This window comes from Drosophila kikkawai, chromosome 2L, assembly GCF_030179895.1.
Source record: "Drosophila kikkawai strain 14028-0561.14 chromosome 2L, DkikHiC1v2, whole genome shotgun sequence".
Lineage (NCBI taxonomy): Eukaryota > Metazoa > Arthropoda > Insecta > Diptera > Drosophilidae > Drosophila > Drosophila kikkawai.
In genome coordinates, this window is record NC_091728.1 from 9796991 (window position 1) to 9821065 (window position 24075).

General features: G+C 39.9%; 2 protein-coding genes across 8 annotated transcripts; both read right to left on the reverse strand.

Moving 5' to 3' along the window:
- Nucleotides 1-1731: 1731 nt before the first annotated feature.
- On the reverse strand, nucleotides 1732-6947 carry OtopLb (Otopetrin-like b). 4 transcript variants are annotated; one of them, XM_017177590.2, is made up of 6 exons: nucleotides 5508-5730; nucleotides 4143-4550; nucleotides 3895-4047; nucleotides 3612-3829; nucleotides 2588-3553; nucleotides 1732-2526 (listed from the first exon to the last, which is right to left on the reverse strand). In XM_017177590.2, the coding sequence occupies exons 1-6, from the start codon at nucleotides 5612-5614 to the stop codon at nucleotides 2009-2011; spliced, it is 2370 nt and encodes a 789-aa protein (XP_017033079.1). In that variant the 5' UTR covers nucleotides 5615-5730; the 3' UTR covers nucleotides 1732-2008. The 4 variants fall into 4 exon arrangements, with proteins under 4 accessions (XP_017033079.1, XP_017033078.1, XP_017033080.1 ...); XM_017177589.2 differs by having other exon boundaries at nucleotides 4143-4592; XM_017177591.3 differs by lacking the exon at nucleotides 5508-5730 and adding an exon at nucleotides 4662-4780 and having other exon boundaries at nucleotides 4143-4592.
- Nucleotides 6948-19129: 12182 nt separating this feature from the next.
- Nucleotides 19130-23721, reverse strand: LOC108082107 (ATP-binding cassette subfamily G member 4). Of its 4 annotated transcripts, none has more exons than XM_017177404.3 (7): nucleotides 23583-23721; nucleotides 21498-22125; nucleotides 21080-21269; nucleotides 20638-21022; nucleotides 20467-20583; nucleotides 20181-20308; nucleotides 19130-20112 (listed from the first exon to the last, which is right to left on the reverse strand). In XM_017177404.3, exons 2-7 carry the CDS (start codon nucleotides 21722-21724, stop codon nucleotides 19333-19335), a joined length of 1827 nt encoding a protein of 608 aa, XP_017032893.1. In that variant the 5' UTR covers nucleotides 21725-22125; nucleotides 23583-23721; the 3' UTR covers nucleotides 19130-19332. The 4 variants fall into 4 exon arrangements, with proteins under 4 accessions (XP_017032893.1, XP_017032894.1, XP_017032895.1 ...); XM_017177405.3 differs by lacking the exon at nucleotides 23583-23721 and adding an exon at nucleotides 22806-22905; XM_017177406.3 differs by lacking the exon at nucleotides 23583-23721 and adding an exon at nucleotides 22760-22899 and having other exon boundaries at nucleotides 20181-20305.
- Nucleotides 23722-24075: the final 354 nt, after the last annotated feature.

Here is a 24075-nt window from a genome sequence, read left to right on the forward strand (position 1 = left end):
CGTCATTTCCATTTACAACATCCTCCCAGCTAGCGCGAGCTTCCTGATTCTATTTTTCCCAGGCAGTTGACATCTGGCATAGTTGCCGGGCACGTTGATGATGGCATCATAAAAAATTCCATCGACTGCAATTTTTCCCATCTGATTTATTAATGTTGACAATCGCGGCAAGTCCGTTTGGAAGTCCATTGAAATGGAATCTTGGCGTCATCGTCGTCGTCGTCGTCTTGAACTTGAACTCATTTCGGTTGGAGGTAGTCATCTGAGAAATTATTTACAATATTGATTAAAGAGTAATGGATAACGGCTTGAATTCGCTACCCAGAGTTCTAATTAGTTTCCTCATTTCGCTCTTGGTTGCCTCTTTTTTTACTGTTCCACCTGCAATTAGCACGTTTCCGTGGAAAGTGGCGCTTCCCTTCTAATTATGATGGCTATTTGAAATGGCTCAAGATTTCAATGAGCTTTGTATGTAGTGTAGGCAGAGGTTTTATAAAACGAATTCACTTGAAAAACAGCCAAGAGTTTAAACAGAAATGTTATATTTATTGCTGGTCTTGTACCGATAATTGCACATTTTACGAGTAAATATTCAAAAGTCACGTGTGAAGCTCTGTGTTAAAGATGGGGCTAAATTTCCCCACACGTGATTGGAATTTTAATTTAAAAGTCATTTGTTTATTTATTGACATCCTCTTTTCTGATGTATTTTAATTAAGGAGTTCGGAGTATCAATAGCTTAAAGTTAACTGTATACATTGATTGTTTGACTATTGCTTTATTACACATTCCCATCACGTGCTCATCGAAAGGATGCGATAAAGCCATACATCACTCGATTTGTTAACCCCAAATTGCCCGTTTATTATCGCTGTGTGTGCCACCTGAATAACAATCGCATCTCTTCTCCTGATTTCCCCATAAATACATAATTTAAATGCGCCAATTCATCAACTTCATGGCTCAATGCCTTTTTATTTACCTTCCTTGATGTTTCGGTTCGAAAGTCCTTCACACACACACACGCACACACATCGATATATGGACTCCCGGATTTCGGGCATATCAAATTTATGCCCATGAGGCAGTTGGCTTCCCTTTTGCATCCGTTCAATGTCAATCCCCGCCCCATTTTGACATTTTTCTTGGCGGAACAGCACGCAACAGGAAACGGAAACGCCGATTTGTCAATTGTCTGCCTCAGCCTTTTTCTGCCAAAAGATTTATGTCAGCCCCGAATACATTTGATACACGAATACCTGATTTTGCTTTCACGCCAAGCAATTCCTTATGGGCTGTTTATAGATCGAGGCAATTTGTAAGGAAATAAGATGGACCCTGAATGGAATTATTTATTTCTTAAAGTTGCTGTAAAATAACACTTTTGATTTTAAGGATGTGTTTTTTTGCTGCAAATAATTACATTCTGATTAATAAGAGCTTTCGCTTGATTGATATCTAATTCTTTTCTTAGAAAAAGCGGAACTACCAGCTGTAAAGACACGTGAATGACACTTTCCAGGGGATTACTAAATGCTACCGTTTCAAAGTGTCAAATGAAATTGGGTAATCAAAATAAGTGTGCAATCTTGTGGCACCTCAACTGCTAATGAGAAAGTAAATAACAAGTGTCACGTAATGTCAGTCAAAGTGATAACAAATTGTATTTCTGTCCCATTTTTTATAGTTTTCAGATGTCAAAAAGCCAAATAATAATAGTATAGAAATAAATTATTTTAAGCATTTAATTTTGAAAGGAAGTAATAATTTACAATTCCCAAATTAACAACTAAACTCACAGCAACAAAGTTTAATTATTAAAGTCGAAATGCTTTTAAAAAAACCACCTCTCTCGTAGAATAAATTAATGATTTATTTGTTGCTAACAAAGAAGACTGATTTCGCTCTTAAAAATAAATTATCTTATGCAGAAATCTACATTGTTCGAACGTTAAATTAACTTAAACAACAAAGCAAATGACCACTAATCAAGGGAATTAATCAAGACCTAGTGCGCCTTGGCCTTGTAGGTGATTTTCCAGACTTCAAACAGACAAATCGTGGAGTGGAAGCGGTAGAAGATGGCCAGCGGCATGGAGATGTGAGTAATGATGGTCCAGCCCCAGACCCCGAAGAACTCCAGGTGCGTCTCCCGGAACACGGCTCGTCCCTTAATCAGCGTATTCACAAACCAGATGGCAATGTTGGCCACCAGCAGGAACGTGATAATCTCCCTGCCCGGCTTCCTTCGCACCTGCTTGGCGCCCTTGCACCGCCGGTGGCTTGCGTGAAGGATAAACATGGTCTGCAGCGATGTCTGCACCACGCCGAAGACCTCCGCGATAATACCTTCGACGCGGTCCGGTACTGTGTCCCACTTGGCAAAGTAGCTGCCCAGGATGCTGAACATGCCGTAGAGATACACTCCGGTCTGGGCCACAATCAGAAGAAGATTGTCCAGGTCCATCGAGTGGTGTTCGTCGCTGGTGTCCTTGATGTAGCGCAGGTCGCGCATAAGGATCATGCCTGTAAAGAAAAGGAATAAACAAAATAATATATAATTTACAATAAATTTTAAAAATCTCACCCGTTATCACAGCCGAGGCGCACATAAAGTACATGAAGGTCTCCCACAGAGTGACCTCCTGAGTGGCCACCAGCTCGTAACCCGGCTGCGTGTACAGCACAAAGTACATGATCATGGAGATAATTGTCATCACAATGATCAGGATGCCAAAGAAGAGACCCTTGTGCGACTGCGAGCAGTCCACGGAGAAATGGTGAGCCGGTTTCTGAGTCACCGGCTTCACGGAGTTCTTCCTGGTCTTGTCGATGTCCGGAATGGATTTAACAGTCTTCCACATCTCGAAGAGAATCACAGCACAGATTAGGGAATACTCGATGGTGCAGGGAAACAGGAAAGGCGACAGCTGCTGGACTAAAGAACCCATGATGGTGGTCCGAGAACAGCCACTAAATGTGGCCGCCGTGGGCGAAGGGGTCAAAGTCATGTTCGCAATAATAGTGCTCACATTGGCCAGCACCGTTCTATTGAGCGGATCCGTGACCGTCAGGTGGGAGTTGTGAAGATGATGCTGATGCAGGGACTCATTAACCGCAGCCCAGTCGGGCCGGCTGTTGGTGTTGTTGTGAATGACCAGGTCGTGGGCGGGATCCACCTCGTGTTGGCCTATGTGGAATATCTCGTGCTTGGTCTCCTCCACTAGGACATACAGCCACTCGCACAGATTGGTGGCCACCATGTGCATGAGTCCGAATCTCGAGGCCACCTTATGGCGGGCCATGTCCATGTAGGTGGTGTTCAGGAAGATGAACTGAACCTGGGCAATGCACAGGATCATCCTACAGATGGGAGTAATGGCCACGAAGACATCCCGACAGCCAGGATGACCATTCAGCTCGAAAAACTGACCAAATTCCAGGCCAGAATACACCATGGTGCCAATGGCAAAGGCAATGGCTCCGACTCTCAGGTAAAAACTGCCAAAATGAGTGACTTTGTGCTTGAGATGGACATTGCTGTTCTTTTCATCTGCAAAACAATATATACTTTAAATAAAGAATTACACAAAAAAGTAGACTAAACTCACGATACTCTTTCAGGGCATTAAATAGCGATCGATTGCGAAAGGCACTGATGTACAGAAATATCACAAAGAGTATGCTGCCTGCATAGAGATACACATAGAATCCCTGGTACACATAGGTGGGTATCTGCTCCGATATCACCTCTGTGATGGGCAGACAGACGCCCAGCAGCACCAGCAGCTTGCAGTAGGTGGCCGACAAGGCAGAGCTTATGGCATCACTGAGAAAATATAAAAAAAAATATATTAAAAATAAGCTTAACTAAGGGTGTTTTATAGCACTCACTTGCCCGCCCTGCGGTTCTTTTCCTTCTGCTGCTTGGCCTGAAAGCTCTTGGCTCCACTGTCGAAGAAGGCTGTGGATCCATTCCTAGCACTTGCCGTGCCACTTTGTAAGTTAATGGTGGCTGTACTGCCGCTGGCTGTTCCTTGCAGGTTTCTGAAATTATTAGAAATTAAGTGGGTAAAATACTAAACCATAAACAACTAGATTAACTATATCTATAAATCCTAAATTGAACCAAAAGCTAGTACCCATTTCTGGCACTCCTCGGCGACAAGAATCCATTGCCATCTTTCCTTCCAAAGAGCGGGGGCCGCTGCGTGAGTATCTCCTGCAGGAGCAGCGATGGCCTGCGGGACACCTGCAGGGTGCAGGCAGAGTCATCGCGATGGATCCCTATTGTGGGCATCGGTAGGAGGGCCTGCCTCTGACTGGCATGCTCCACGAGATCCAGATTATTCTGGGACTTGGCCAGCGGTGAGATGGGATGCGGCGACATTACGGGAATGCTGTGATGACCACAGTGGTCGCAGGAGGTTCTGGCGTAGCGTATCACCTGGTTCGAGGTGGCTGCAAAGGAGTGCGGTGGTGTTCCCGGAACCGAGGGCGGCAGCGAGTTAGGAGGCGATCTGGAGAACGAAGCCGACTTCTTTGGCACACTAATGGTTATATAATCACAGCCATCGGAGGATGTTTGGTTACTATCGAAGGATCAAATCAGATTAGAGGTGGCTCCAGGACTCTGTCCTTCCTGCCAGTGGCGCACATACACACGAAAAACACCAAGGAGAGCCTGCGACGAGTTCAATGATTTCCGATCGACTGAATCTACTTTCGAGGCTCTTGCTTCTGGTCAGCTTTTTGAAGAAGGCCAACCTGACCCTGAAAGAGTCGCTTGCTTTTTGATATATTTTGCAGCTTTGATTGCTTTTTGATTGATTTCTGGCTGCAAATTGAGATATTATCGCTGGGCGAGGATAAGAAAACTGCGCGTGTTCCCTAGGAAATATCTCTAATTTGTATATAAGTGGGTTTATCAACACAACTCGGCCAGATGTCTCATCAATCAAGAGCTAGATAAGTTTCAACTGTTTGCATAAACATTAAGTGATCACGTTTTTCTTTTGTTCCGCGCAATCAGTGTCTGCAATTTGAGCTAGGGATTTTACGAACAAAACGAAAAAAAATGTCATAACACTGACAACTTTATGTACTTGATGAACCTTTTCGATTAGATAAACTTTATTCGAAAATAAGAAGGAAGAGAAACTTACAAAAATTGTCATTTATTTGCGATCATAAAAGTTTTATGGTGGTCGATGCTTTATGGAAAATATTATCAAAATTGTTATCGTTAAAAATAAAAGAAAAATATCTTTAAATTGGATATTAAAGATTTTTCAAAATCTAGAAATCAAATTTAAACTTTAACGAATTTAAGTAATAAATATTTGGTTTTCTTTGCTTTTCTCTAATAAAATAAAAGCAAATTTATCTTCAGCCTTCATTTATTTCACACTGATAAAACCCTCCACTAGATATCTTTGAAAAATGTATATCTAAATCCGTGTATATGTGCCACTGCATTTAAGAATTTAAACCCAACAAACACACACTTTTTGCCTTTGACCACATCGTGGTGATAGTGAACGCGCTGCTTGGTCTTCCACAGATTTATCGGTTCATCGTACATGTCGCTGGATTTAAGGTTAATTAGTGACATGACCGAGCCGCTGCGCAGTTATAATTGGATCTGAGAAAACTATATAGGAACCGATCGATCACCGATCTCGAAAGCGCGACTTTCCGCGCCCTTACAGACTCGTGTCAGTTGGAAGACTGAGGTGTTTTCGAGGCAGTTACTCCAATTGTCGGAGCTATCGGCCAGACGATATTTGACTAACTGATTAGCGTCGTTATTAGCCTGCTATTTTTACCGTACGGGTGTACGAGTGTGATCCGTGTGTGTAAATAAATCTATTGCAGCCTTATTATTGCCTTAATTTATTAGCCTATTTGCACTTCATCAGGTCGGTGAGATTATGTATCCGATCAGTGTATATATCTTCTTCGGCATTGTGTTTGTACATAAATCCCATGTATTACGATCTCTCACGTTTGAGCTCGAACTGCTATTACGCTCTCTCAACAAGTTGTCAATGTTGGCAATTGTCGCGTATACAGAGAGCTGTAAAGAGCTCTGATTCTCTCTTTGGTTTATATATATTCCAGATTCCCCGCCGGTTATCTTTTTGGGCCTAGACTTTGCCGATCTTGGGCCTGTTTACTGGGTCAACATTGTTTGTCGATCTCGAGGGGCTTAAATATTTACAAACATGAGTCAATCTATGTATGTGCTCCTCAAATTATTTCAAAGGCAACGCTAATTGTAAATATATCCACCGAATGTGACGTCATTGATGTATTTAGCCAATTGTATGGGTCTGTGCCAGGTTTTGTGGCTCTGAAATAAGGAAAAATCTTGCCACTGACTCATCAGCTTTTTTAAGAGAAAGTTACAATGGATGTGTTAAAATTATTAACCAAGGTATTATGGCAGATGTCTGCCATGGCAATAAAGTTTCTGAAACATTTCAAATCAGCGGTCTTAGGTGTTAACAGGGTTATTGCCGTAAATAATTTTGATATAATCAAAGTCAATTCTTAGTATTAAATGTAATGGTTAAATATTAGTTAAAATTATATAAAGGTTTTTAAAATTAGGCAACAAGGCTAAGAGGTCTAATTTGTAATTATTTTCATTCAATTTTAAGTAAATAACAAGTTTATTTCCTATAAATTCATTAAATTATGACATAAAGCTTAACAAATTTTAAGTATTATTCACTTTTACCTGAAAGTAACAGACGGCATTCTCTCGTATTGAACTCCGCTATTTCGTTCAACCATTAATTATGTCACACCTTTTTTTAACTATAATTCACTCTTGTTTTATATATTTTATATTATTATATTTATATTATTTCACACACGATTAATATTGGTTTTCTTATTGAACCTTCATGATTCTGTAATAAAACCATCCGCTAATAGCGTTGTGCAGATGGCAGCACAGTTCTTGGAAAACTGAAACCCGATCCAAACTTCCACGCTTATCTGGGGAGTGTCTCCCACAAGTTTCGAATACCAACATAGACACAGACAACGCCCTTGTACGCGTAAATTTGTGGTTAGTTAATACCCAGATATTAGCAAGGGTTCCGACGGGAGGCGCACACCCAAAAACCAAGTGTATTTTCCAAAGTTATCTATCTAGTGGTCAGCAGTCCGACCCTGACTATCAGTTGAGTAAGCAACGTAGTTATTCTGTTTTAAAATGGTTAAAAAACTAATGTTTATGACCGCTATCGGTGCCTTAAAATCACTGCAGTATCATCTGACGCCACTTCTGTTTACGTTTGTAATCAATAACTTCTGTCAATATTTGCCATATAAACATATATACAGTTTTTTATATCGATCTATACTTTAGGTTTCCCGCTACTTGTAGACTGTACGATAAGAAAATTGCGATACAACAAAAGAAGTCGGCCAAATCATTGTCACCAAAATAAAATGCTTGTAATTTAAAGATAATTTTTAAATGTGTCAGCTGGTTATTTTGGGGTTAGTTACAATAAAAACGGAATGCGTTACTGTTTAAATCATTAAAAATATAAATTGAAAAGTAAAACATATTATTAAAATTGTAATTAATATTCAATGTTTTTATATAAGCAACGAAACCCCTACATAAATGAATAAGTGTCTCATGTTTTCTTGTTTGTGTTTATGAGAATTAGCCCTCAGGAGTGCAATATTAATTAAAATATCAAGAATGTTTACTTGTCTTGTATTTCGATCCAATTACAAAATAAACAAGAATTGCCCCTCAGGTAGTTATTAGCAAACACCCAAACTGTCTTTGGACATTTTTCTAGAGAGAGCCGGACTCATACTAAAAGTAAAGGTCAAAGAATGTTAAACAAGCCGCAAGGCAATAAATGTATACATTTAAGATAATTTAAATTAAATAATAGCTGATACATAAATAATATATAAAAAGAACATTTTACATTTTATTTAAACTTTCATTATTTTTGTATTAATCGTAAATCGCCCATTAACAAAGAGCTTCCTTTCATTTTTTTATTTAATATGTGTCATAATACATATTTAATAGATTTAATATTATCTTAATACTTTAATTTACATTGTACAGAAAAGGTCAATTGATTTAAGCTCTGGGAACCCATTGAACTCTAACACTCAACTTGGGAGCACTCATGCATATTTGTGAGGTCCTGGCGATAAATATTTAGAGCCCGGTGCATCTGTTGCACCAACCAACAGAGCCCGAGTGTCGTTAACATACGTCTGGAGGTTCCACCAGCTCGATTTCCATCTGTGTATAATTTGTGCGACAAACTTTGTCAGACGATCTAATGCAGTTGGTGGAGCTCCCAGCGAGCAGGCTGCGGTGCCCACTCTGAAAAGTGCCCATTGTGCGGTAAAGTTGTGCTCACAGGACCAGGACCTGCACCAACTACACTGGCAACAAAATAACCAAACACCATTTCAAGATTAATTAAATATATTCTTTTTATTTAAATTATTATACAATTATTAGAAAATTTAATAGTAAGTATGTAGCTAATTAATTTTTCTTAAATTAGAAATTTCCGAAATTTGTGCCTTTGGTTTTTCCCAGTGCAAAAGCGGAGACCACAGCTGATAAATTTGCAAATTTCCATGCTAATGAATGGCCTGGCAGGGAACTGTTGCTGCAAAGTTTTTAACTTATGCTCGTGCTTGCCTGGAGAAAATACGTAGAGAATCTCCGCCAGAGAGAGGACGAGATGTATCTGACCGCCAGGAAGCATTGCCATGCATTTTTGGCCACGGGCAAACTGAGGTAACCAAACAAGTTTGGCAAGCGCCATTAATTGCCTGCCGAACTTTGAGTGGCTTCCATCACTAAAGCCTGAGCTGGATGTCTACATGAGTTTGATGTCAGCTAATTAGGATCTTATTTAACTTACATTGCTTGGGAAATATGGTTACAATTTATCAAAATGTTTGTTACAGTCGCTAAATTATAACTGATTCAAAATATTTGCCAAAATGTAAGTAAACGGAGCGGATGCCCCCAGTTGTGGGCCAACACTGCGTATGAGTGTTTTAAGCAAAGTGCTGTAAAGTGTTCAAAAAATTTGGCAACCCATTCTGTAAGTTTTTTATTTATTTTTTTAGGTTGAAAAATGCAAGCACTTAGACTGACTCTTCTTCAAACGATTGAATGATTCCAACTACTAGTTGCGACAATTTTACTTTGTACAAAACGAACGGATTCCGAGGGCTCTTGGCATATTTGTTGAGTGTTTTAGGCACTCATTTAACCAGTCAGCTATTCACGCATTTACCTTTCACTCAAAGCTGATTTATTCAGCTGCATTTTGTTTGAGTTTCTCTCGGAGTGCATTCAGACGGTGAGTTTTCCACTGAAATGGGGAAATGATTAAAAGAAAAAGAGGAGACTAATAATTAACTTGGCCAGGCAGATGGACATTCCGGAGGAGTGATGAGACATTTATTTCGTTAATTAACGCCTGCGTGGCACTAATCCACCTTTTTTTTAGCTTGAAAGAGAAAATGAAGAAAAGCCAAGAATTTGCCATTATTCATACAGCAAAAGGAGCTGGGGAACATCTGGCCTTCTCACCTGTACAATAGCAACAAAAAGAGGTTTATGACATTGTTCTCTTAAGTATATTGGATCTGACTTTTCTCGCTCATTTTCTTGGCCATTTATACCCACAGCAATTGCCAGAAAATTGAATTTTCCTTTCTATATTTGCCGACACACACACATAAGCCTATTTTGTGTAATTCAATTTGGCCAAGGAGCTGCATAAATTGGTATTTATTTTGGCATTCATCTTGGCCGGGGTGTAAAAATCAATCAAAAGTCAAATGCTGAATGCGTATTTATGATTGCGTTTCGATCTAGAAAATTGTATGGGATAATCCCCACATGTACCAAGAACTTCAAGTGAAAGTTGGTTCGATTCCTAATTAACTCTTTCTGTTTTAATTTTTCTCAATTTAAATATTCCCTTTATCCTTATTGACCCTTTTGCCTCGATATTTATTGGCTTGAGAAAATATTTTCGTAAGAGCCATGCCAAACAATTCAACATCAGACTTTCCCTGGGGAAGTTTCCCCGCTCAGCATCGGCACTCGGCACTTTGCTGTCCGAGGAAAAGTTGGAGTAAAAACTTTTGGCACTCAGCTGCATTCTTCAGTCAAGTTAAATCCTTTGCCTGACTCCGCGGGTTCTGACATCAGGAAATGTGTTAAAGAACGGTGAACTTATGCATTCCGCCATGAGGTGGAAGCCAATCGTTCTGAAATGTTTCTAAAATACCGAGGAAATTGACCAGCAATCGGAAGTTATTGTTAAACAAAACACTGTAGAAGAACAGCAATCAGGTAAGTTATAATTAATAAATATTGTAGTCAATTTTAATGTAATTTTAATATACCTCGAGCTCTCCCTTACCCCTAAGAACTCCTCATGAAAAAGTGTTCTTGGCTTCATCCCCCAAATCTTTATAGTTTGAGTGATAGTTCTGCACCCTGATTATTTTGCAGTTTTCGATTTCCTTGCACGTCTGGGAAATAAAAAAGCGCGTACGTCACGCGGAGTGAGCTCGCAGAATAACAAAATCAGTATGCCACATCACAATTGCCAATGACAATCCCTCCCGCCGCTCCACATGAGCCGGAGTGGAGCTGGGGAGCCGGGAACAGGGGGCAATGGGTTGGAAATGGGTCCGACTGTCTTTGGGGGATCGGCGGGTCACAGTTGTTTTACATTTCTGCATCATTAGGCTTATGGGGACGGGGTGTGGCTGGAAATATGCTAATAAATGTATAGACGTGTGTGACAGTCAGCAGTTGGGAGGGGGGCTATAAAGCAAACAGCGGGAGCAGGATCAGAATGAGAAGCACAGGCAGAAGCCGGCGAAGGACTCTAAGTGGATCAATTGCCATGGATGCCTTGGGATGCTCAGATAAGACACTTGGCTTTGATGTTGCCACAATGATAGCATCTTATCCGATATGTGTTTACCCTCTTCCTCCTCCTTTTTTTTTTTGTGCTAGGTGCTGTGCTGGCTGTAAACTTTTAAGGCCGCATAAATTTTGGCAACGAGAAAATCCCGCTCAGCAGGCCAAAGCAAGCTTTAAAATTTATTAAACTTCACACCCGCCGCCAGCACGGTAAACAAAAACGTAATAAATATTTTATATATGTATGTGGACTGTGTGGACATGGTTGGTATATGTGTATGTGTGCGGGGAATTCCCTAATGCAATTGCACAAACAGCTCAGGCCACCGCAATGCGGACGGCAAACAGCTTTGCCAGTGTAATGGCCTGTTATGGGAGTGGGTCCCAAGGATTCCAAGGACTTGCTAGGAGCTTGCGGTGCTTGAATTGCTCTGGAGATGGTGTGGCTAAAAAAACATAGTTATTTTTCCTATTAAATGAAATAACTTAAGCCAATTTAGTGCTCAATTTAATGACGAGTTTGCCGGTTGGAAACAAGAAAATAATAAAAATATCATTGCAAATATCATGATGATAGTTTATAATTAATGCTATAAATATATATAGCATATAATCTTAGGTGCAATCTTGAAAAGCCACTACCTTTAAAAATTCAATTTTTTTCTAAAGAAAAGTGAAAAAGTCGACTGCCATCTACACAGCATCTAGAAATAAATAAAAGTCAAAGCTTCTTTGACTTGGCTTTTGGTTTTTTTGTGCGTCATTCAAAGCGGAAATGGCATTGTAAGTGGATTATTCGCCTTTGAGGGACAGTTTTAGAGGTTAGTACAAGCTAAAACCAAAATGAGGAATTTATGACAAGCTCAAATAAAGTCCGTGTCACGGGTCGTATGCGCAATGCCAAAACAAATTCAGTGTCGCAGTGAATTAAATGGTATTTCATACCCGACAATGTCAATTAGTTAGATGTTGCCGTTGGTGGAACTCTTTCAATGTGGTTTCATTAGTGGCCTAGTTAATGGATCCCGCTTCCGCTCCCTCTTTCCCTCTCGGCAGTTTTCCAGCACACTCTCTTTTCGCGCTGCTTTTCATTTTTAGCGGTTTACTTTTCAACGCTGTGTGAAAAACTTTCCAGCTCCAATTTTCTCCTATAAAACTTTTGGTTTTTTGTGTAAGTTTCTCTTTCTCGTTTTCTCAGTTTTTCGCCTGGCGTCTCTTTATTTTTCGCTCTGTTTCTGTGTCCTTGTTGCGTATAAATTGCCGTCAATTAGTTTAATTGTTTTCCTAATGTTTTTTTCTTTGCTCTTTTTTCTCCCTGAACACTGTCCCGCACTGCACTCCCTTCTTCAATGGCCATTGATGACCATCATTGATTAGTTGTGCAATTGTTTCGGAGCTGTCATTGCCTCTGTTTCATTTTCCCTCCATGTCGTTGTATTTAATGGCCGTCAAATACAAAAGCTGCTGAGTTATTATTGGCGGCCATTGTTGGCAAAAATTCAATACAACTGTGGAAAAAACGAGGGGAAATCTTCTGAAAGGGGATGTATATTTATATGTCTATTTTTTAGATTTTCGTATTGTTTAGAAAGAGTAGAAGGGCTCTATAGTTTACGGGGTTGAAGCGTTTTTAAGATTTACATATAGTTTGGCTTATATTTTAAAGTTTAGTAAAAAATATCCCTGTCTGACAAATGCTTTTCTTTCTAGTTTATTCCTTGCAAAAAAAGAAACTTACTCTCGCTTTGGGAGACATTTTCTGGAAAACTCAAATGCACACACATGCATGTGAAAACAAAAAAGGTTTTATTAAAATTGATGATGCTCCTCTGCGTTTGCCAGACGACGACGACGCCTTCAAGTATGCCATAAATCTCTGTCAACTTTTCTCTACCGACAAGGACAAACAAAAAACAAAATTAAGCCATTGGCAATGAATGACACATACGAAACGGAAATTTAACAACAAAATAGTGGCATTAAAATAACAAAAATAGTCTTGAAAATTCCTGATTCTATATGAAAACATTTGCTTGTGCCACTAATCCCCCAAAAAATATACCAAAATTATGGTTGCTCGTTCATACTGATTTCTGGCTAGACAAATACGCCGCCGCGCCACGCCGCCGCCGCCGCCGATTTTTGCCTTATTTGACGCGCCGCCGCCAAATTATGAAAATAACGGCGCGCCGCGGCGCGCCGCTGGTGCGGCATCGGCGCAGCTTCAGCGCGGCCTTCAGTGTCATTGTTCTTTATAAAACTTTAAAAAAAATAAATAACTCATTAAAATGGCCTTTTTGCCTTATTTGACGCGCCGCCGCCGCCGGTTCTTTCTGACTACTACGCCGCCGCCGCCGAGTCATTTTGACCTCTACGCCGCCGCCGATGCCTTTAACCATCGGCGTAAACCTCTATTTCTGGCTGCCTGGCTGTTGTTTTCAGCCAAGAATTTTAGGACTGCAAATTGCGTGTAATGCAAATTTCTAACTCCAAAGGCTGCATCAACTTTTCGTTCTTATTTCAGCGATGTATAATCCAATTTCACAAATTTGTTACAATGTGTTTGCTGCTACTAAATCTGCAAACTTTTGCCAAGATATTATTTACTTATTTTCATTTCATTTGGGCTTAACGAGATATTTATTTCAGTCACAGCGGGTTATTCACAACATTTTTCAAATCTCCTTTATTATTAAATAATAAGTATCATATTTATATGAATGAATACAATACTGAAGGCAAAAAGGTAGTAAAAATACAAACAAAATATCAACTTGGCCCCGAGGGAGCTTGGCAATTTCCTGACTAAGTTTCAAAACAGCACTGTGCCAGCTTTCTGAATTAATTGCATCTCCAGCTGGAGCAGCTTCCTGTTTCCGGCTGTCTGAAAGGATATACGACGAGCGTGGAATCAATCGAACTGCATTGCTAATTACATATATGCCAGGACACAGCCTGAGACAGCCCGAAGCTAATTTCAATATGCATGAGGCAACTGGGCGGCATGCCTAATGGCTGAATGCATTTAAAAAGCCACTTCAAAGGCATGATTAGTCTGGGAAAGCTAATTGTAGACCTCCTCCGACTAGGGTCCTTTGCGTCTCAGCAACAGAAGGTCGCAACATTTTGCTGGCGAGTCTGCAAAGTTTATTGAAAGTGATACGGAGCTCGAGTTATTTGCTTGATTAGAGGATGTTTTCGGGCCAAGGACTTCGCCTCCTTGGCATTAATTAGATTTTCTTGCACAAACAACTCACTGTACTTATCCTCGCGTGGCTAATTATAAAAGTTTAACCGGACAGGGCCGAAAGTAACACTTTCAGTGGCCACTGTTGATTGATGCCGGAGCACTTGAAATTTTCCAATTTAAATGATGGGTTCTGCGGTGGAAAGTGCACTGGGAGCAGCTGCTCCCAGGCTTGGAAAATTGCCCGCCTGCTTGCAAAACTCGGCTAAAAGTTGCTATAGAAATAACGAAATGAAAAATATAAATACTTGCCCATTTATAAGAGACACTTGGAGCAGCAGCAGCAGCACTCAGAGTGCCGCTGGGAGAGCTTGGGCATTTAGACGCCATTTCCAGGGATTACCACTCTCTTATGCATCTTTAGTTGGGGCCAAAAGTTCCGCAAAACATTTCCCTTTGACTGCAACCATTTAGACAAAACTACCACCAACCCAAGCCCCGTCAAGACCTTGAACCAGTCGCACAATAAAAGTGAATGCCAAAACTGCCAAGGAGCAGAGTCCAGAGTCCAGCTGTGTGATATTTCGCAGCTTGTGCCGGCATAAAAGGAGCATAAACGGTTTTTATGACCCCTTTGCCCTTTTTAGAGAATGTAATCCGAATTAAGTACTGAGTACTGAGCCGGAGTTATGGTAAATTAGACTTATTTTTGGGTACAACAAAGAAGGGGAAAGCATATTTATCATAAACCATTCCCAAAGGAGCAACATTGTTGGTAAATATGAAATATATTTTTGAGGGAAAAAAGTAAAGATTTTATTGACACATTCACAGCCTTATTTTGGGTCATCTAATTTATATCTATTATTTTTGTATTCAAAACTCGTTACATATTTAAAACGAAATATTCCAAACAAAACAATCAATTGGAAAATGCTCTCCTCTTACCAAACACCAAGTAATATTAGCATTATGGGCATATAATTATGCATTGATTTGATAATAACAACACTAATATGTGTTGGTCATTGCCCATAAATCTTTAATGATTTCTGGTTCGACAAGTGCCTTGTGTCAACTCATTGAAGCAGACCAAAATCAATTAAATATCCATTATGCAAATAAATGTGCCGCATCCCTCCCTCATGCATATTTATGTGCCAGCAAGGGAAAACCGCAGGACTAACCAAAATAGAATTTTTTGGCAGCCACAATGCCCCAGAGTAAACAACGGACGGGACGAAGGATGGGGCACGGAAGAGCTTTGCCTCGTATTTCAGTGCTGTGATTGAGGATTTTCATATTTACTTGGGGCCGCAGCATGTACACATTTCGTGTGGGGGAAGCCGGTAAAGAGATGAAAATAAACTAACCCAAAAAATGGCAATGGTGAAACGGAATTAGAAGTCCATCTTGTATACCGCCAGAGGATGGTTAAGCCTAAAAACACTTCTCAATGGCACTCAGTGGATTTGTCAGCGTCAAAAATCTGTTGCATATTCGGCCCTTGAATTATGTAAGCTACACGAATTCAGTTTTTGGCCGTCACAGGAAGCGTTTTCATGTCACGGATTTTCCGTCGAATGACGGCACACACAAACAGCGAACATATACCGAAAGCCACAGACAGACAAACTTGAAAGCAGGACGGTTATTCATTACCGGAAATGCGTTGTTTGTGTGTGTGCGTGTGCGGTTGTGTCATCTCACCGGAAGTCCAGTAAAGTACGGGCCACTTCCGGAGCATGGAGTTCTTTGTTGTTCTAGAATGAAAGTCAATGAAGTACATTCTATCGATTAAGAATACTCTTTGTAATTTCTAAAGAAATCTATAGGGTTCTCAAAAATTAAGCAATTTTTTTATAATTTAACTTCGGGTATTCCATATAAGGCATATAAGCTACATGGTCCAAAAAGGAATCCCCTAGAGTACTCAACAAAAAGCTTCTAAAAACAGTTTATCCAAGTTTTTGTTGTAGGAAACAACAGTTTTCTTCTCAAACAAAAAATACCATCGAAGGAACATAGAGAACCAAAGCAAATGAAACAACTAGCACCGGAATGCAATTGTAAAACAATTCAATTTTATTGTCTTTTCTCCTTTGCCTTTCCTCTTCCCTTATACGTTTATTCAGACAATTTCAAATGGTCCAATTAAGGCCAGGTTTAAAACATTTTATGTATGCTGCCCATGCTGAAGGCCATGAAAGCGCACATAAAATTAATAAATGTTTTGGTAATTACGCGAGAGCACTTCATTATAATTTCATTTTTCGCCCACAGTGTCAATAAGAATTACGACATTTTGTTTACGTTGCCGCCAACAATTACAAATTCATAAGTGGTGGAAAATAAATTATAAAGAGCACAAAATGAACATAGTCCATTAATAATCCGATCGCAGAAAATAATGTTTGGCTATCAAAAAAGACAAGCTGTCCTTAAATATTAAAAATAAAAACGAAATACTTTTAAATTTCTTTTGTGTGAGATATAAAGATTTAAAGTAATTGTGTTTTCCTACATTGATTCATTTTCTTTAAAGGAATTTAATCACTTGTAAATACTGAAAACTTTTTAGCAAATGAGAAAAGCAAGGCAAACATCGTTTATTTGTTGCAATCAAATGAATTGCTAACAAATTTCTGGATATATAGCCTCTTCTAAATTTCTTAAGTAAATTAATAAATAATAGAATTTGTTCAAGGCTATTAAATATATTAAATTTGATAACTGCTCGAGGAAAATGCATGAAATCGGTTCATCTGCCTGGGTCAGGGGTTATGTCCAGTTGCAGTGGCAAGTGCAACAAAGTGTTCAATAAATTATGCTCTTGCCGTTGTTTGTGCCACAAAAGAAGTGGCTGCTGCAACGGCAACGGCAATCGATTTGTCTTAGCCGCTGCACACGTCCAACATGTCGTATGTGTAACAAGTGTAGCACATAAATTGCCAAGGTTGCGGGCACTGGCGATGGCTGCCGATGCGGGGCGTAGCGTGCAGCGTCTTGAGGCAGCCACAAAATAAATAAAATAAAAGTGAAAAGTGAAAAGTGCTGCCCGTAAAGTTTCGTGCACTTTTCGCAGATATGTTGGATTTGATTTATACGAAAACAAGGCAAGTTTGTGATACCATTTATAAAGTTGCCCAAAGCAATTTGTTTGTCTGCGGTAAATCATTTATTTACAACTCTAGGTTTTGTTTACAAATTCACAGTTGTTGTGCTGGGTGGCAAGAATGTAACTTGAATTATTGAATTTATAATTTACAAAGATGAAATTGAATGGAAAATAATCACAAATTGAGAACTCCTACAGCTTCAATCATGGCTTATGTTTATTCAAGCCATACTTTCATTTAAAAACTACTATATTTTCAGTCAATCAACAAAATGTAGCATCTATTATTCGCTATCCGTGCGCTTGCCTCCGGTCAAGAGTACTTAGCACCCTTCCACCTACGCTCCGAATCCGAGTCCCAATCCGTGTCTATATTTTTACCATTCACACTCGCACAAGTTTTAGCTCGCCAACATTTCCATTTGGGTCATTGGGGATTTACGGGGCCCAAAAACTTTTCATATGCTTTTGCCAAATAAAAATAAGGACGAAACTTTTTGAGTGGCAGCTTAAATTTTTGCAGATATTTCCGATTTGTTTGTCTGGTGAACCACTTTAAAATTTTGCCTGCATTAGCCAATGTTTGCTGTCTGGCGAGATAGTTTGCATTTAACATTGATTTAATCCACGGGGCAACGACTGCTTTCAGTATTTGCCCAAGGACTCCAAGTCCCGTATTATTTTGGCTCAGTTTAAGGTGGCTGCTCATTAAATTTAATTTAATTTTAGGCTCTTGCTAGGCCAAAGAACGCTAATTGATTCCGCTCTCAACTCAAACACATACATTTCTGAGGGCAAGGCTCAGAGGGAAATGTTCTTAAACGAATTTGCTATCTATTTGCAACATGACTGCGGGTAAAATAATGGAATTTCCGCTTCCTCCCACCATACCCACCAACGGGAAGTTTTCAGCCGGCACAAAAAGCTTGGCGAAATGCATTTCAGAGCCAGGCCCAAAAGTGTCGAAGATGCAGAAAGGCCACGGGGACTACATACAACATACTATATATATATTTATATATATATAGCGACAGTAAGTCAGCCAAAATTCCAAGACATCTTGACTTTGTGTGTGGCAGTGTGTGTTTCTGTGTGTTAGCTGCAAGTAATGGGGTTTTCAAGGCTTGAATTATGTCTGGGCCAGAGAATATTTGGCCAGTTGAAAACATTTTCAAAGAGATTAAAGCCAAAGGTTTATATGTTGAATTTAAATGGGATTTAGTTATGATTTCAAAGTAATTTTATTCAAGAAAACGATTTAATTTTTGCTTAACATACATTTCTTTTTACAATATATTATTTTGAAGTTCATTTGTTTCCTATTTTACCTTATGAAATCGGAAGAAATCTCTGATTAATTTCTTACTTGAAATATAAGTATAAGTCTGCATGGATTTAATCGAACGAAACCATCGATTTTAAGGATATATTCATAGAGTTTACCATACTAGATAACTCTTCAAGTTGTCCATAACTTGTTTACACAATCTCTGTTTAGATTTCTGAGCACGAAAATTATTTCTTTATTTTTTTTTTTTGTATTTACATATAAAGTTCTCTGCCACTATTTAATTTCCTACTCGACTTTTGGTTTGGGACTTTACTTAGTTTGGGTGGAAACCCATGTAAAATGTATGTATAAAATGAAGGAAAGCTACTTTGGCATACTGAAGTTTGTATACCCTTGCTGTTTGCTATTGGATCAGGATTGAAATCGATTACATATTACTTTTGGCAAGCATTTTGACCTTTACAAACACCATGTGCACTGTAAGGACTTTAAATCGATCGGTTTTTGTATGAAATTTTTTTAGATCAAAGCTTCAGGAAATCCTAACAGAGCCAAAAGCTTTCTAAATAATTTGGAAAACTTGTCCATGTTACTTTTTATTATCTGCAAGATGATCCTTAAATTCTAAAATAAATGTACATTTTATTTAAATATTTCAATTTTTCAACAATTTATTTTTATGTTACGACCTTGCAACCCTACCGAAAATAGGTTTCATTATTTAATCTTCATTAAACTATTTTAAAACCCTGCTAAATCAACTGCTAATATTACCTAAGCGCCCGACGAATGACTAAAGTGAGGGTTAAGAAGAAAGCGAGGAGTAAAAGCATCATGAACATTCCCAGGGCGGCCAGATCCCATCCGAATGCGTCGCCCTCCATGTGAAAGTCCTTGAGGAACTGCTCGCCCGTCTTGTAGTAGCAATAATTCATAGCAGCATAGCACTCCAGCTCCCCGCGATCATAGCCGTAGATGGCCCTTAGAAGGCCCTCGAAGACGTAGCGGAAAAATGACACATCGCAGATGGGTCGCAAGAACCAGGAGAGTTCGTTTAAACGGATGAAAAACCCGGAGAAAAGCAGAAATGGTATCGTGGCACTCGGCACCAGGAATATCGCCAGCTGCATGGAGAACAGAGATCCGGCAATAACCCCAATAAAATGGCCAATAAACGCCGTTAGCACACAGATGACCCAGCACATGGCGAAGCGATGCAGCTCCGAAGGTTGACCGGTCATAAAATATCCGATGCTGATGAACATCGTGGGGCAAGTGAGCTGCAGGGGCAGATCGGCCAGCACCTTGGACAGATAGTAGGCCCTCAGGGAGTACCAACCGTTGTAGTACTCCCTGAGGAACACAGCCGAGTCCTGCATGCAGAGCAGGATCGAGGGCATTGCATTGCCGGCGAACACGAACAGGATCACAAAGAACAGGCAAGACACATTGGACACGATCTTCTCGGCGTCGGCTCCTATCTGCCAGTAGACTACGCCCAGCAGTAGGGCCACCACCACGTGCATGAGTAGACGCATCTGGACGGCAAACTAAAAGGAGAGGGAAATGTTAAAAAGGAAATTAAAAATCTCTAAATGGATAAGTGTCTTAAACCCACCAAATCCCTCGACATGGACCTCAAGTGTCGATGGAGGAGCACGCGCAGCTGGACCCAGAAGCCCACCTGCTCCTTGCCGCGCAGGTGAGCAAAATCACAGGACTCCCGGTGGACACTGATAAGCGCTGCTGGAAGGAAAGTAGAACAGGCAGAGAGAGAGAGCGGAAGATAGAGCAGGAGAAAGAGATGTGCAGTAAAGGAGGAAAATAATACGGAAGTGCGAAGGTGGAAATTGGATCTGTATGAGACAAAGCATCCTGAGTACCATCCTAACACTTTCACTTACTCTCCTCATCCACTTGGAGCTTCACAACGTTGCTGGTGTTGCAGTGGTACTCCTTATTTTGAGTAATAAGCGATTCACAACGCTCAACGGTGGAGGACTGGCTGCACACTTCGAGGGCTTTAATTAAATGTTATCAAAAACGAATCCTTATATGGATATTGGAAAACAAACCAAAATCTGCTGGATTGTAGTACTGTGGACAGATGTAGCCGGAACTGGCAAAGGTGTTCAGCATTTCCCGCTGCTCGCCGGCATAAAGGACTTCGCCGTGGGCAAGGACCACCACATCGTCGAACAATTGAAAGAGTCGTGATCCCGGCTGGTGAACCACACAAACCACTATCCTGCCATCGTGGGCCAGTCGCTGCAGGTGGCAAATCACCTGGTAACTGGCCACGCAGTCCAGTCCGCTCGTTGGCTCATCGAAGAACATAATGGGTGGATTCGTCACCAGCTCAATGCCAATGGAAAGCCGCTTGTGCTCGCCACCGGATAAATTCTTTACCAAAGTCCGACGACAGGACTGTAGCTGCAGAATGTCCAGAATTTCATCTATCTGGGAATTGTGGTATTAGTTTGCTTTACAATTTTATCATGTACATTTTCCACTCACAATTCTACGCTTTTCCTGAGATGGTGTGGAGCTGAGCATCTTCAAGTTAACGGAGATACGCAGGGTCTCCTCGACAGTCAGTAGGTTTAGCATCACAAAGTCCTGGGCAATATAGGCGGACATTTTACGGAATGTCGACATATCCCGGGGACGGCCATTTAGGAGGATCTGTCCCGAAACACCTCGAAGTCTGCAAGAAGTACACGTTGTATTTCAAATGAAAAAATCATCTTAAAATCTTATTCTGAAATTCACTTTCTAGAAACAAACTTTAATTTTAAAAGCCTAAAGGTACGCAGTAGATTTTATAGCTGGCCTATCACAATGTATTTTGGTTTAAGCAGATAACAGAGATAATGTCGCCAATAACTGTTATATGTACATATTAATTTACGTCTAAAACTCTAACAATACTCACTTGAAACCTGCGAGAGCATTGAGCAGCGTGGACTTGCCGGCTCCCGAGGGCCCCAAAATGGCCGTCAGTCGTCCCGATTTGAAGACTCCGGTAGCCTCGTTCAGTATTTGGCCGGGACCCTTCGTGGATCCACTTAGGCTGTAGCTAACCTGGCTAAAATGCAGCTCCAGAGCCTGCTGCTTCATGCCCAAGCCATTTGGTTGCCTTTGTACTGCGTTATCGGCCATTGGACGGCGTCTGGTGATTGTTTACGATTTAAAATACCCGAGTGACGTTTCGTTTCGATTTTTAGCGAGACAACCGAGCATTGAGCCGGTCAACAAACCAGTGAATTGAACTGGCGACGGCCCAACTCTTATTAAGTGCACAGGGAATCGGAGCATTCACTTATCGTTGGAATGACCGCTCGAGAGGATCGCGGATAATCTAATCGCTTAAGGTGTTACTGGATCGGATCAAGGTCGTCGAATCCAACCGAACATGTTGCACTGCAACTAGGCTTTAGGAATTAACTAAATATAGTTTAAAAAAAGTGCTAGTACGGCGCAAGATCTTGTCCGAGGTCAGTCGAATAGATTACTGGAAGAATGGCATTAGTTTGACAGTATCAGCGGGAAAATGTTGATAGCTAGGGAGACAGATAACAAATTAATAGCATGTAATTAGAAAGCTATTTATTAAATGGAATTTCCAAGAAAGAACCTTTAACTAACTAACTACTTAATATTAGTATTTTCCCTCCTTTTGTCACATTTCATTGAATAATTTCAAGACTGCAACTTTAATCGAAATAATACTTTTTATTCCTGCAATTAACTCTTTTCCACTTCCGCCTAAAAGTTAGCATCCATTTTCCAGATTTTCTTTAGAGAGTGAAATTATTAATTGGCCACGAACACTGTGTAATAGATACATTTTGTTTTCAGCTTGAAACAATGAACACTGATAGCGCACACCCACATAGCTTAAATATATATAATCCAAACTGCGTAATACATGGAAGTTAGGAATTTTAATGAAGATTATTCATTTCAATGCCAGACAGCTGCTGCTTATCACCAGCAGCTAAAAATAGTAAAAATTTGCACTAACTGCAGTTTGTGAATAATAAAACAAAATTTAAATTACAAACTTTAGTCCATGTAATTTTCACGAAAAACTGGTTTTAATAACAGACATCGCAAATCGGCTTCGCGTGCCGTTCGATCACTTAACGTTTGCATTTTTTTAAGGTTTATTATTATTGAAAGTGTTGAACGTACGCATAAATTGATTTCGTATGACACTTGGCCGGGTCGTTTTGTTTACTTTTATTTTTTATCGCCTCCTTCAATTAAGATTTGGAGTTATGAGCACATTAACCGAACCAGAGAGAGGGGTTCTGCTCATATTCCGTTGGTATTCCGAGCGCGACTGACCGATTTCAATTGCTTTCGGTTGGAAGCCGGCTATAGTTATTAATCGTAATTGATCTGCATCCTCAGCTGGCAACAAGTTTGAGTTGCACCCAAACTGCAGTCGGGCTTATATTTTGTGGCATACTTTCAAGCTATTCTTTGGAAACCAATAATTCACTTATCTAAATGAGTTTATTAAGTTTTAAAGTTCAATAGTATTTGCAAAGAACTTAGATAATGTCTGGGATTCTTTTAAGCCTTGAATATTGCAAGCTTGTGTATATAAAACAATTAGAAGCCTAACCTGTTTCTGGAAAACTATGTAAATATTTCAAGTGTCAAGTGTGCAGTGAGCTAGACAGATACACAAAGCTTACCTAAGACTAGCTGAGATAAACGTTACTGAATGAATTTGTTATTATGATTGGCTATTTGTTTACGTCTCAGTTTTTATCCCATTCAATCTATTATTTCTCATAGAATAATATTTGCATTAATTACAATGTGAATATTCACTTGAATTAATTAAATGCAAATGTAGATTTTAGTTTGTAAATTACAAATTGTATTTAATCCTATTAATTGAAAAACTTAACACCTTTTGGCAAATAAGAATAACAATGAGATAATACCTTTAAAAAGGGTTCAAAGTTTCGGCTCTACTCGTAGTTCTCAAAACACTATGTACCTTTCGATCAACTTTAGGCCATCTCCGCAGGTCAGAAACATAGTCAGAGGCACAATGGGAAAGTGATTAAAGTAGCCACTATAACGTCACTACGAAAAGATTGCGCTAAGAGGTACGTGCTTAGGAGGTAGGTGCATGGCATTTCGAGTCAAAACAACAACTAACCCAGCTGCGTCTTGGATTCCACTCCAATGCCCCTGCCGATATGGCGAAAAATGTGCAATAACAGAGAGAAAGCTTAGTGGCATTAGGAGAGCCAATGCCATGAAAGAGAGGACAGGAAGTAAAGCCATGAACTTCAAATGCACCGGAAGGGAGAGAAAAGTCCATTGCAATAAGATCTCAAAAGAGCTAACTGAGCTTTCTCTTTCTTTACCTCTCCGCTCTTAAGACTTGGTCTACATAAAAGATCTCTGTTAGTTAACAGTATCTACACAACTTCTACATGCTCTGAACGATGTAGATAGATGAACTGCAAGATACACATTTAGCT

Coding starts and splice junctions, on each gene's coding strand:
- OtopLb (XM_017177589.2), bottom strand. CDS start 5,614: ATGTCACTAATTAACCTTAAATCCAGCGACATGTACGATGAACCGATA. Junction 4,048..4,142: donor CCGAGGAGTGCCAGAAATGG/GTACTAGCTTTT, acceptor TAATAATTTCAG/AAACCTGCAAGGAACAGCCA. Junction 3,830..3,894: donor AAGAACCGCAGGGCGGGCAA/GTGAGTGCTATA, acceptor ATATTTTCTCAG/TGATGCCATAAGCTCTGCCT.
- LOC108082107 (XM_017177404.3), bottom strand. CDS start 21,724: ATGGCCGATAACGCAGTACAAAGGCAACCAAATGGCTTGGGCATGAAG. Junction 21,270..21,497: donor AATGCTCTCGCAGGTTTCAA/GTGAGTATTGTT, acceptor TACTTCTTGCAG/ACTTCGAGGTGTTTCGGGAC. Junction 20,584..20,637: donor CTACAATCCAGCAGATTTTG/GTTTGTTTTCCA, acceptor ATTTAATTAAAG/CCCTCGAAGTGTGCAGCCAG.